The 14,449-nt window shown below is 42.7% G+C and overlaps 1 protein-coding gene across 2 annotated transcripts in view; it reads right to left on the bottom strand.

Moving 5' to 3' along the window:
* The window catches only part of LOC124595591, a 45,510-nt gene extending 32,622 nt beyond the window's left edge, over nt 1–12,888 (bottom strand). The window contains exons 1-3 of one of the 2 annotated variants that reach the window (XM_047134388.1): nt 12,818–12,888; nt 9,742–9,827; nt 7,251–7,657 (exon numbers count right to left, since the gene is read on the bottom strand). In XM_047134388.1, the coding sequence (XP_046990344.1) occupies nt 7,451–7,657; nt 9,742–9,816 (282 nt within the window). In that variant the 5' untranslated portion in view covers nt 9,817–9,827; nt 12,818–12,888 and the 3' untranslated portion in view covers nt 7,251–7,450. Of the gene's footprint in view, nt 1–7,250; nt 7,658–9,741; nt 9,828–12,817 lie in introns of those variants that run through there. The other variant, XM_047134389.1, reaches the window with a different exon arrangement.
* Nucleotides 12,889–14,449: the final 1,561 nt, after the last annotated feature.

The following is a 14,449-nucleotide window of genomic DNA, read 5'->3' as shown; positions in this document are numbered from 1 at the left end:
TGTAGAATCTATGGTTTTTGTGCAGTAGTCACCTAAGAAAGGTTGTTTTTGATCTGGAAGCTTCCACTCCAAATTCCCTAGCTCTCTAGCCCTCCACTAACTTGTCAGCAGCGATTTCAAACGAAGGGAGTCCAACTTCCATTGCCATGAAGTTACAGAGCCCAGATATATTTTAACCGAATCTAGTGTTCTCTCAGTGTCTGAACACCGTCGACGTTGCGAATAATGTTCGGCAGTTATACACCAGTGTATGTGTAAGTGCGTATTACTGAAATAGGAAGCAACTGAAAGATGAATGAAAGACAGCTGCATCATTCAAAATGCAGTAGAAATACTCACACTGATGATGCCTGACTGTATGAAATCAGATAAATATACATACAGCCTGAAACGCGTCATGATGCATATAAACAAACAAAAAGCGAATGGTTACTGTACTTTTCCCGTAGCCAGTGACGCTGTAGTTAAAATTACTTCTGATGTGTGATTACTCTTCCACTGAAATTGATTTTCTAATCCATGTAACCTAATCATCGGTACTTGTTCAGTTATTCATTTTGTTCTCTGAGATTGCGATAATTGCTTCGGAATCACGTCATTACAGGACCTTCACCAGCTTGGACAGTCCCCTGCTGACAGGCAGGATCCATGGACTCTTGAGGTTGTTTACATAACCGTACACGTTCATCCACTCGATACAATTTGAAACGAGACGCGTCCGGCCAGGCAACAGGTTTGAGTCATCAAGGATCCAATCCTACTTGTTGATGTCACAGCATTTAATTCTGCTGCTTTTTGCGGAAAGGTTGCACGTCTGTCACGACGAACGATTCTCTTCAGTCGTCGTTGGTCCCATTCTTGAAGGATCTTTTTCCGGCCGCATTGATCTCCGGGATTTGATGTTTTACCGGATTCCTGATATTCATTATACACTCGTGACATGGTCGTACGGGAAAATCCCCACTTCATCGCTGCGCGGAGATTCTGTGTCCATCGCTCGTCCGCCGACTATAATACCACTTTCTAACTCACTTACATCTTGATAACCTGCCATTATAGCACCAGTAATTCATCTAAAAACTGCGCCAAACACTTGTTGTCTTATATAGGCGCTGCCGACCGCAGCGCCATATTCTGCCTATTTGCATAACTCTGTATTTGAAAACGCATGGCTATACCAGTTTCTTTGGCGCTTCTGTGTCTACTACAACACACTTTAAACGCAAATTTTTTTTTTGTAAATTAGATGACTGATTGGAAGTGTTATAGTTGCATGCCGTCCCTGTCGCTATCAGATCCCTTTATCTCCTTTATTCATCAGCTTGCCTGTTTGAAGCAGTTTCTTTTACCGCGTTTAGGTAATTGTCATTATAAGCACTAGAATCTTGTGAACCGATAGTCACGTTGTAATTATTCAGTTTATTCGTGTTAATATCTCTTGCATAAGTCGGCATCGAGTTCCCTTTAGAGCCTCTCTCAAGGTTCCTTGATAAAACAACTCTCGCACACATTTGTTATTGGGCCTCCTGATTCTGAAAAAATTGGTTAGTTCTTGATACATACGAACAGCATTTGTGACCACATCCACTTCACAAAGAATGTGTCATTTACGTATTTGTGTGCTACACGTTTCATGTGGGGCTGGAAATCAGTTCAGCCTTTGCCTACATGGGCATGTGAAACCACCTAAAACCACTCTCTGGCTGACTGATGTACCAAACCGACAGTCACTACTCCGACACGGAATATCGATCTTGATCTGACTTACCTACCTTTCTACGGTGTCTGAACACAATTTTTTACACTACACGAGCAAATCTACGTCTGACTCCTCTATAGTTAAAGTCTTTACACAAAGACAATTTTTGAAGTGTTTGCATTTAACCACTTTATCACATCAATTCCAAAAGACAGTATACATTTTGTCCCTAACTGAAAAGTCAAATTTATTTTTTTCCGAAACAGTTTTTACAGTCACCGACAATTTTTTGTTTTTGCTTTAAGAATAATTCTATTATTTTTTTCTAGAGGAAACATCTCTTACTTTTTCATGAACAATACCAATGCCATGTACATGAATGATTGTATCGTTCTTCCATATCGCTTTTGTTATTGTCGTACTAAACCAGAATTTTACATGCAAGGGGGACTTTTCTTTCCATTTCGCAAGTCTAAGTTTTTCTTTTTCAGGGCTGCGAGTTATTCAATACGGTACTTAATGACGGTATTTCTTCACGCTTCACATTCATATTACTTTTTGTTTCTCCGACATTCAGCTTAAAGAGCTGTCACCATTAACTGCATATCGGCGTTCTAAATTATTTCAATGAGATGATCTTTCTTGATATGTCACTGTCATTTTTTCCCACTAGCTTTTGTAGATATTTTAAGTTACATTTCTTTTTGCGCGTCACGTCCAGTCTATCCGAGTTTGAGAAGATAGAATTCATTATTGTTGTAGGTTTTATAAAGATTCTCTTAGGTCGTTTTGGTATAGCTATTTTTCTAATTTCTTGCTTCCAAGCCGAAGTTTAAAACGAAAATTGTATTTGAAGTACCTTTACCTATTCTGAATTCAAACTGTTCATCGTGTTGTGCAATACATACTCATGTGAAAGTTGATGTGAGGGAGACAGTCGTATTCGGGATGACGACGATTCAAACCCACGTCCGGCATCCTGATTTAAGTTTTCCGTGATTCCCCTAAATTGCTTCAGGAAAATGCCAGGATAGTTCCTGTGAAAGGGCACGGCCGATTTCCCTTCCCATCCTTCCCTAATCCGAGCTTGTGCTTCGCCTCTAATGACCTCTTTGCAGACGGGACGTTAAACACTAATCTCGACCTCGTCCTCCTCCGGAGACAGCAGAAAGCACAAGGTCATGGCTGAGACCAGGGTCAATGAGACACCAGTCAGCGCACAGCGGGTCGGAGGCGTCAGCTGTAGCGTCACCATAGCAACAGGAAATGAGCCTGAGGGGGCAAGATGCTTCTAAGCGTACGAAACAGCAGTGCCCGTGTTGTTAAGAAGTACGATGTATATTGCTTCATTACGTCTTGCTTCTTACTAACACAGTCTCTGTTATTTCGTAATTATTCGCCAATACCAAGCCCTGGACTCTCAATAAACGTGTCCTTCCTAGTCAGGAATATATGTAACGTACGAGTTGAGAAACATAGAAGTAGATACCCTGGGAGTAACGGAGCAGCTTAAGTCACTTAATAAAGGCAAGGCCTCCGGTCGAGATTGCACATCAGTCAGGTTTCTCTCAGAGTATGCTGATAAAATAGCTCCATATTTAGCAATTATATAGAACCACTCCCTTTCAGAAAGATGAGTACCTAAAGACTGGAAAATTGCTCAAGTCACATCAATACACAAAAAGAGAAGTAGGAGTAATCTGCTGAATTACAGGCCTATATCACTAACATATACTGTATTCGAACATTATGAAGTGCCTCGAAGAAAACGATTTATTGACATATAGTCGGCACGGTTTCAGAAAATATTATTCTTGTGAAACACAACTAGCTCTTTATATTCATGAAGTAATAAGTGCTATCGACAGGGTATTTCAAATGGATTCGATATTTTTAAATTTCCAGAAGGCTTTCGACACCGTTCCTCACAAGCGTCTTCTAACGAAACTGCGTGCCTACGGAGTATCGCCTCAGTTGTGTGACTGGATTCGTGATTCCCTGTCAGAACGGTCACAGTTCGTAGTAATAGACGGAAAGTCATCGAATAAAACAGAAGTAATATCCGGCGTTCCCCAAGGAAGTGTTATAGGCCCTCTATTGTTCCTGATCTATATTAACAACAAAGGAGAGAATCTGAGTAGCCGTCTTAGATTGTTTTCAGTTGATGCTGTCATTTACCGTTTTGTAAAGTCATCAGATGATCAAAACGACTTGCAAAATGATTTAGATAAGATATCAGTATGGTGTGAAAAGTGGTAATTGACCCTGAACGAGGAAAGTGTAAAGTTATTCGCATGAGTACTAAAAGAAATCAGCTAAATTTGGATTACGCGATAAATCTACAAATCTGAAGGCTCTAAATTCAACTGAATACTTAGGGATTACAATTACAAATAACCTAAATTGGAACGATCACATAGATAATGTTGTGGGTAGAGCAAACCAAAGACTACGATTCATAGGCAGAACACTTAGAAGGTGCAACAGGTCTACTAAAGAGACTGCTTACACCACGCTTGTCCGCTCTATTCTAGAGTATTGCTGTGCGGTGTGGGACCCGCATCAGGTGGGACTGACGGATGACAACGAAAAAGTGCAAAGAAGGGCAGCTCGTTTTGTATTATCGCGAAATAGGGGAGATAGTGTCACAGACATGATACGTGAATTGGAGTGGCAACCATTAAAACAAAGGCGTCTTTCGTTGCGACGGGATCTTCTCACGACATTTCAATCACGAGTTTTCTCCTCCGATTGCAAAAACATTCTGTTGGCACCCACCTACATAGGGAGAAATGATCATCGCGATAAAATAAGAGAAATCAGGGCTCGCACAGAAAAATTTAACTGCTCGTTTTTCTCACGTGCCGTTCGAGAGTGGAACGGTAGAGAGACAGCCTGAATGTGGTTCATTGAACCCTCTGCCAGGCACTTTATGTGAATAGCAGAGTAATCACGTAGATGTAGATGTAGAGTGCAAGTTGTGACACATGGACGACGACATATGGGAGTTTGGCTCTGGCCGCGATGCATGGTCGGATGACCGTAGTGGTTAAGACGCAGGCTCGCGTCGAGCGGGAAATCCGGATTCGGGTTCCGGTTCGGCACAGATTTTCCCTGTCGTCATTCCAATACATAGCCGAAGGAGGTTCTTATTCGCAACTGTGAATACAGTTCCTGCTTTCTAAGTGCAATTGGGGCCAGCGTGCTAGAGAGAGCACAGGGGACACATTGAATTATACACAGCAGCAAGTCACAAACTATCTATACTTCTCACAAGTCAAAAACTTCTGATGAATGATATTTTAAATGCGAGGGTTTGGCTTATTCGAACTAGAGCGATCAAATTAACGGAAATTTGCGAGACAAGTTTTCCTTCTTGGAAAATTTTTGCTTGACCAAAAAGGCAAAGGCCCAGGTTTCGAGTCTCGCTCTGGTACACCCAGTTTTAATCTGCCAGGAAATTTCGCAACAGGACACACTCCGATGCCGAGAGAAAAATAACTTCTGGAAATATCTCCCCGGCTGTGGTTAAGACATATCTTCGCAATATCCTTTTTGTAATGCTAGTCCCGTAAGTTTCGCAAGAGAACTTTTGTGAAGTTTGGAAGGTAGGAGATGAGGTAGTGACGTCAGTAAAGCTGTGAGGAGAGCTCGTGAGTCGTGCTTGCGTTGATCAGTTGGTAGAACACTTGTATGCAAAAGGCCAAGGTCACAGGTTCGTGTCTCACGATGACACATCATTTTCATATGGCAGGAAGTTTCAAGCAGTTATTTGAGATACCGAACATTTATTCAGTACAGCGAGATATTGATAATAAATCAGCTGAAAGTAATTAAATGTGTACAAAAATATAATTTACTTGCAGTGTTCATAAATATTGTCTTTAAGCTTGTATGTTATACGTTTGTGTTCTTAGTAGATGTTATGACGCGAGTAGGTAGCCTCTACGTCCCAGGGAGTTCAATGTTACGTGTTCTTTGCTAATGATAAATTGGTGGAAAGTTTCCAAAGGGATCTGTCGGCGTAGGAATCTGGACAGCCAAGCAAAAGATTGACAGAAGTGTTCTTTAAATAAATATAATTTATTCAACTTGTGCTGAAGATCTGCTACAGTGTTGACAACTTGTGGGGGGCGTGGCTACCTATAAGCAGCGGCCCGGCACGGGCGTACTTCTATGTATACTGAATGTTTGCCGGTAGAGCAAACTCGGTGTAACGTTCGGGACCAACTAGCACCTGAAAGTAAGCTTGAACTATAAGAATGGTGCCCACATGGCCGTCTCTTACAACAGCGTCGTGGTGATCGTCATTGGTCGGCGGCCTGGAGGTTCTTCATTGGTGGTGGTGTCCGAAGTGCCGCTAGCGGCGCCCACAGCAAACGTTGAGGCGTCGGCTTCGACAGTATCGATAAGTTGCGGTACAACAGTATGGCAGGTATCTTTTTACATCTCAGCCGTACTTAGCCAATATATTCTTGCATCATAGTACTTTGTTGAACTGTTACACTCTCTCCATGTCCGTTTGTAACAGTCCCTAGACTCTTCACAATCACATTCATCTTCATGTACACGTTTTACCAAAACTTGTATGCACACAACATTCCTCCAATCACATCTGCATAATTGTTTTTGTTATCTACAAAGTTTTTCATAATTTCCTTAAAAGAGAACCTAGCTGCCTTTTCCTTGCTGCTCATATTCCTTATGAATTGTTCGTCACTTACAGCGATGCAAATTTGAGGTGCATTGAAGAGCCTTGTTTTGATCTTCTCGAACGACGAGGCAAGAATAGCAGAGACTATGGTTGCAGACAATTTCCGTTGAAATTCAATATCCCCGTCTAACTGCCGCATCAAGTAATCCATTATATATATCAGGGGAAATTTTATCCTACTGCGGTTAACAACAAGAGAATTAACAATAATTGCCGTCTATGCCTCCAGAGTTTTACGGATGGGTCACTCCTCCTGTATTCAGTACTTCTGTTGATCTCCGATTGGATGAACAGATGGTGACGTGTCTCTCTTGTTAACGTAGGAAATTGATCTTTTCATAAACACACAAATGATAGAGTTTTGCTACTAATATTTTAGCAAGGTAGGTTTAGGCATCTCTTTTATGTTATTATGCATTATATAAATTAAATATAGCGTTTTCTGCTCCCTAAATGCAGCGCATGAGTATGTCATGTTGTGTTTAGTATGACGGAAGATCTAACTAACCTGCTTAAAAAAAGTTTTGCTTAAGTTTTGCATGACTTGTTTACACTCTTCCTGTTTTTTTAGGCCAGGAACATATTTCACCTGCTCGTATTGTGTAACAACGCATCGCTTTACCTGACGTCACGGATGTGTGACCTCCGACTGTAGATCTGGTACAGCAGCTTGCCTTCTGTAATTTTTTGGTGGTGTTCCATACAAATTTAGGCAAACGCCTATCTACGACTAAGAAAATGCAATAAACAAAAAATTAAAATGCGATGACACACAGAACGTGAGTATTTGTGAAACAGACATGGCAATCGATGTAAGTCATTAAAGAAACACATAGATGATTTTTGTTAGATTTTTATTAAACTAAAAATCAATAAATTAAGTTTAAAACTTCGGTAAACGTAATAATAGGCAGTACTTTGGCACTACGGAAAAATGTTGGTTCAACAACTGGCAGTTTGCGGCATTTAGTTTCCGAAGAGACATCGGACGCAGGTGAGCGGCGAATACCCAGACGCGACGCAGCGGCCGTGCTCGGCTACCACCTGTGTGAGAGGCGGACGCCCGCCGAGTACTTTGGCTTGCCGGCCGCCGGCCCGCGGTACACCCTCTGCCAGGAGCCGTCGGCGTCCACGCGGGTCCTGCCGTCGCCGCTCTTCCACACGTTGCCCTGGCCCTGCACCCCCACCACGGTGCCCACGCCCTTCTCCCTGTGTACGTCCACGTCCACTCCGCCACGGTCCTCCTGGAACGAAATGACGTGCCGGTAAGCAGGTACATCAGCTTCTCCTATTTCCAAAAATGAGCTGCAGCATCTGATCCGAAACGGTGACATATTTCTTGTATATCTTATTCGAATATATCATTGACAACAGTAAGGCATATCAATGAACACAAAATAAATCAAAATTAATGAAATGACCATTTTTAATTTTTTTTATCTGTATCAACATATCCATTTTTATTTTGGGTGTGCTTAAAGAACTTATAAACTAATAGTTGTGTGTGTTTCCATGTGCCTTTAAGGCGGCCAGCGGAAGACAGATCAGTCAATAGGATCGCAAACAAGTCAACTTCTGGAATATCGCGCCACTTGGACAACATCCGTAGCAAAAACACAACCTAAGCTGCCAGCTCGGCGAACGGATCACAATCTCCATAGATTCTAGACAAGTATGTCATACATTATAGCCTACACAAAGTCAAATCACATGATAAATTAAGATACGAAATAACCACTATATTAAAGGACCGCTGTGGAGCACTCGCGAACCGACATATTGGAGAAAAATACACGAACCACGTCTACAACCAAAGCAAATTAGCAATAACCTCGTAGACAGCATGTATGTCACTTATGATGTCATAATTCGAAGAATACATAGATGGATAGCGTTCTTTAGTAGAATCGACTTTCCTCGAACAGTCACGCTTGAAACAATGTTTGCTAAACACGTTTGTTTGGGGAGACGCCGCCAGTGGGTCCCGTTTGTGTACTGCATGTAGAATACGGGAAGGGACCGGCAACTCTTACAGCACTGGATACAGGCGCTGCTCCCTACAATCTTGAAGACGTGTCGTGGGGCACGTCCAGCGAATTAACAATATGGCAACGGACGCCAGTTTATTGCAGGCATACGAAACGTATTTACGGCTAGACCATAAGTTCGCCAGCATCGAACGGATGAAACTCAGCTTCCTCTGTTTACTCACTTGGCTCAGAGCACTGTAGACAGCCGACTACAAGTTGTTGCCGTATTTCCTTCGGTTCAAAAAAAGCATTCGATTCAGTGTAGAACTGTCGCTCACACTGCGAAATACGAGCTTGCACAACACTGGAGAAAGATGGATATACTTTACTTCGTAAAGACATCGTACCCAATGGAACCCAGTACTGTGGTGCGACATTGTCAGAAGCAAAAGTAGCATCTTGTGTGTTTGAAAGTTGTCGTCTGCTATGCACAGTAGAAATATACGAGACGGCGTCTGCAGCTGTCAGAGGCTATACGGTGACAGAGTGGTAAAATCGTTGCATAATTGGTACGTAATACAGGAATGACTAGCGCCTTGTGTAAGGAAAATTTACTTACAGCATAAATAAATTGTAATAATAATGCGCGTAAATAGACGAAAAGATGTCTGCCTCATTCAACTACACGGTCGACGATCAGACATTCGAATGAGTCACAAACATCAAGTACCCTCGAGTATGTGCCCCGCCCGATTTACCTTGAAATGACTGGAAAATAAAGCTGCGAGAAGGTACCTTTCATAATGACATTTATTGGACGAAACAGAAGGTCACTTACAAATCGCGTTCGTCGACTTGGGGCTACTATCAGATTGAAGCTGCTCAGTTTTGTGTATTCGACGCAAGATCTTTATATAAAAACTCATTAAATTCCAATAAGAGATGCCATGCATTACGCATCATGGAGTGGCATACTTTTAGGAGCTTCAGATTCAAAATGTACCACGTTCTGCAACATACACCTTGCATAATGACCACGAGGGTGAAATTTGATAAATTATATGTAGGAACACTGACACACGCACTGTCCCTATAGTACAAGCAAATATAGTAGGAAAGAGGGGAAGCGGAGAGTGCGAGTGATGTGCACTAGAGACCCTCAACCAAAGACGTGAACAACGGCTTAGGGAACTTTAAATGCAAATGAGGATTTAAACTAAAAACGCGAAAAAGCTCCGTCTTGCATTTATGCATATCAATAAATTTCATTTTCCTGCTACAGACTACAACCGGTTACTGGAGGGATTAAGAGTTGTGGCTACCAGAAAAAGGAAGTGTACGAAGAGTAAGGCACTCACCTTGTCCTTGGGTGAAGGGAACGCGCAGCTGAGCGCTATGGCACTCAGTACGACGAGGAGCACCGCTGCCTTCATACTGGTTCAATCTGGAACGGAAACACTTACGGTTAGGATAGGACTACTTTAGCAGGTGAACGAACACTGACCAAAGTATATCCAAGGATGATCACTTTTACTTAAAGCTTAACGTGTATATATGTTTACGAATCCACTCGCTCTTTGCGTCACATATAAATATCCGCCTTTCAAAGAAATGTGTATCCAATAGAACAATACACTATATGCTGTATCCGGTAACCCTACGTAACGTGGAATTGACTACTAGACATTACGAAAGACGCACCCGCCAGTGTGAAATTAGGTGGGGAGTACCGTATTGCGTTGTCACTAGAGACGCAGGAACAGCAGTTATGGCAGCGGGTGCTGACCGTGGTTAGCGCGTTGCGTCGAAACTCAGACTAAGAAGGATATGAACACATTTTACAGCATTGTGTGCTGAGTACATAAAAGAATAGTTCGAAGAGAAAGGTTGTTTGTATCAGTTTAAGGATGCATATCCCGTCTAAAAGCATTATTTATGAGGAAAAAGTTTGTAGGCGACAACATACCTGAAGTGGACTGGCTTGCCCAGAATACCAACCTGAACTCATTGAGGTTGAGTTTGAACGCTGATTTCGCTCCAGATCGCAGCGTCCAACATCACTTTCTGCTCTCTGGTTTCGACTTTTGAGTAACAATGAACTGCCATTCCTCCACAGACATTCAAACACTTAACTGAAACTTTCCCCAGAAGAGTACAAGCCTTCTTAAAGATGAGGGGTGGATAAATCCCCCATTAATACTACTAATAGGTGTCTGGATACTTTCGGTCATATAGCGTGTATTTGATCGCGTGTCACTCCTTGCTCTGCGCTCGTAGGTAGCACACCGCGCCTCGTACGCTGCCACCGCGGCGCCCGGGGGTTACAGCACCAAGTTACGACACCTGAAGATGGGCCTATAAGAGCCCGAAACCGATCGTGTGATAATAAAAGAACCTTACAATTGTAGCGGTATTTACAGCCTCTGGTATAATTCTCAGTTGTGGATGTTCCTCCAACAGGATTGTTCGTAAAAATTTACAAGTGTATGCGTTAGGTGGAGAGCACTGTCCAAGTGAATAAAATAACAGCGAGCAGCACAAGGAAAGGAAACCATGCGAACTCGACAAAAACTCTGTGTTCTGTACAGCGTAGCTCACTGAAATCATGAACAGTATGCCGCGTAATAATTATAGACTTTTTCTTCTTTTTGTTATATTTGGCAATCATATACATGAAGTTTCCTCCTTTAATACTAGTTTACTAGACTGTCGATTGTACATCCACGGCCCAAATGGAGGAAGATGTTGCTGTTATTAGGGACCACTGCACTCGCTATTCGACAGCTTGATTTGTAAACTTGCTGACAGATTTCAATTGTGTGTCGGACTGGAGCTAAAATATCGGGTCTCGTCTTTCGTGGGAAATGCTGTTGGCAATTAAGGTATTCAGGTGTAACTCACGAGTCCCCTTCAACGTATCAGTTCTTTCAACACAACTGTGTTGCGTTGCACAGACTGAATGCACCCAACAGAGCGAACGCTTCCTAACTGGTTTATGTCAATCATCGTTCTAATGGACCGATTCAGCGGAACAATAGCGTGATTTCTCGGTTGACAATTCACATCTTCGCTGTGTTTGTGCTAGTGCTTCGTTCTGAATGACTCAATTAATGACTTACGTTAACATCGCCTTCCACGCAAATGACAACTAAGAACATTGTCGTTAACTTTACCAGCGTCAGCACTGTGTACGCGCAATGAAGTGGGCACACTACTTTATTCCGAATTTCGGTTAAGAATAAACAAAGCAAAGACTATGCTGGAAACACAAAAACAGCTGCTTGCTAAAGAAAGAATTTCGGAAATACATGGTCGAGGAAGTGAAGTCATTCTCTTGTCTAGCCATACTAATACATCCGAAACGGCGGAAGAACGCACTTTCAACAAATTGCACGCGACATTTAGAGGAATTCCGGAAGGTTTTATGAAACACTTTGATTTGGAGCACTGACGGAAGTACAATCTGGCCCCAATCGGGCACCGGAGAAACTGAAACTCTAAGCATCCGGTATCTGTCGCTACAGACGAATGTTAAGGGTGAGTCTAATAAGAGTATTAAGGTATGCACGGAAAACTCTATATCAAGAAGATAGTCAGTGAGAGACTCTGAAGGCAATCAGGAATAGGCAACTTTAAGGTTGTGTAATACATTATTCAGTTCGTAGTCGATGCAGTCAGATGAAACGGTTAGCGCAGCCTAAATAGACGGTCGGGAGTATCAAACTAGCGATAAAGTTATTTGTTGACTTAAATTTAATAAAACAGGTACTTCTAATAAATCGGGTCCTGTTCTTTACACAATCAGATTTTTATGTATAAAACAGTTTGAAGGTCTGATTACGCTACAAATGAGTTAGATGGTTGATTTGGGGAAGGAGACCAGACAGCGTGGTCATCGGTCTCATCGGATTAGGGAAGGATGGGGAAGGAAGTCGGCCGTGCCCTTTCAGAGGAACCATCCCGGCATTTGCCTGGATTGATTTAAGGAAATCACGGAAAACCTAAATCAGGATGGCCGGACGCGGGATTGAACCGTCGTCCTTCCGAATGCGAGTCCAGTACAAATGAGTTAATGTGTTAAATTTTGATGTTAAGCGTGTAAGCGAGAAAAAGTTCAGGAAGTCCCTAAGTGCGCTGGTTATCAAACACTGGATGAATATATTCTGGATAATCTGCACGCTGTTAGTTGCACTGGCTCACGATATGTATACTCTTCCTAATTGTACTACTGCCTTAAAGCTATAAAATAATTTTAAATTTTCAAATTCGATTAATACGAGTAACTGTAGAAAATGTTGAAAATAGATTTTTTGTTGTCTCTGGAAACCGTTACACATGCATCCTGCTACTAGGACGATGCCTCGGGTTAGCCGTTTGGTAGTATAGATAGTGAGGATCTGCGTGTTCACAACGTCTAGTGCTGTCTGAACTTACTGGAGCTCCTGGTGCTGCTGCTACTGTGTGCGCCGGGGCCGCTGCCTTGGCTGTACTGATGTTCGGTGCTGCGCCTGCTGCCGTTTATACAGGACGGCGGTTGCGCGTACTTCCCGCCGGTTCATCCCCGGCCAATACCTCGGCGGCACCGCTGCTCTCGCAGAGCAGCCGTGGCCCCGGGCTACGTCACCGCTGCTCGTGACGTCAGCGTCTTCCAGCAGATGCTGCGTTTCCCTCGGCACGCTGGCCGGGTCTGATTCAAAAGAACGGCCTTGGCCCTCCGAAACAGTGGTGACAACTACGTGGGGGAGGGGGATTACTGTCTTAATAACAATGCTAGTTTCCGGGACTGTACAACATCATAAAGTCCAAGGCCCACATAGTTACTCCGAGAATGGCTCGTACAAGGAAGATGATGGTTTTGTAGATGAGTTTTATAGCTCTCGTTGCCGTCACTTTACTTCCAGTATTCTGACTTCTGAGCAAAACGTTGCTTGCATTGGCGCATCACATCTGAACAAAAATTGGCAGAACATGTTCCGGATTAGTTGTAAATATACAGGGTGGTCCGCTGATAGTGACCGGGCCAAATATCTCACGAAATAAGCGTTAAACGAAAAAGCTACAAAGAACGAAACTTGTCTAGCTTGAATGGGGAAACCAGATGGCGCTATGGTTGGCCCACTAGATGGCGCTGCCATAGGTCAAACGGATATCAACTGCGTTTTTTTAAAAACAGAAACCCCCATTTTTATTACATATTCGTGTAGTACTTAAAGAAATATGAATGTTTTAGTTGGACCACTTTTTTCACTTTGTGATATATGGCGCTGTAGTAGTCACAAACATATGGTTCACAATTTTAGACGAACAGTTGGTAACAGGTAGGTTTCATAAATTAAAATACAGAACGCAGGTACGTTTGAACCTTTTATTTCGGTTGTTACAATGTGATACATGTACCTTTGTGAACTTATCATTTCTGACAACGCATGCTGTTACAGTGTGATTACCTGTAAATACCACATTAATGCAATGAATGCTCAAAATGATGTCCGTCAACCTCCATGCATTTAGCAATACGTGTAGCGACATTCCTCTCAACAGCGAGTAGTTCGCCTTCTGTAATGTTTGCACATGCATTGACAATGCGCTGACGTATGTTGTCAGGCGTTTTCGGTAGATCACGATAGCAAATATCCTTCGACTTTCCCTACAGAAAGAAATCCGGGGACGTCAGATTAGGTGAATGTGCGGGCCATGATATGGTGCTTCGACGACCAATCTTCCTGTCATGAAATATGCTATTCAATACCGCTCCAACCGCACCCAAGCTATGTGCCGGACATCCATCATGTTGGAAGTACATCGCCATTCTGTCATCCAGTGAAACATCTTGCAGTAACATCGGTAGAACATTACGTAGGAAATCAGCATACATTTAGACTGCCATCGATAAAATGGGGGCCAATTTTCCTTCATCCCATTACGCCGCACCATACATTAACTCGCCATGGGAGCTGATGTTCCGCTTGTCGCACCCATCGTGGATTTTCCGTTGCCCAATAGTGCTTATTATGTCGGTTTACGATACCGCAGTTGGTGAATGGCGCTTCGTCGCTAAATAGAGTT

The sequence above is a fragment of the Schistocerca americana genome, chromosome 2, assembly GCF_021461395.2.
Source record: "Schistocerca americana isolate TAMUIC-IGC-003095 chromosome 2, iqSchAmer2.1, whole genome shotgun sequence".
NCBI classification, from domain to species: domain Eukaryota; kingdom Metazoa; phylum Arthropoda; class Insecta; order Orthoptera; family Acrididae; genus Schistocerca; species Schistocerca americana.
This window is presented reverse-complemented; position numbering and strand designations above follow the sequence as displayed.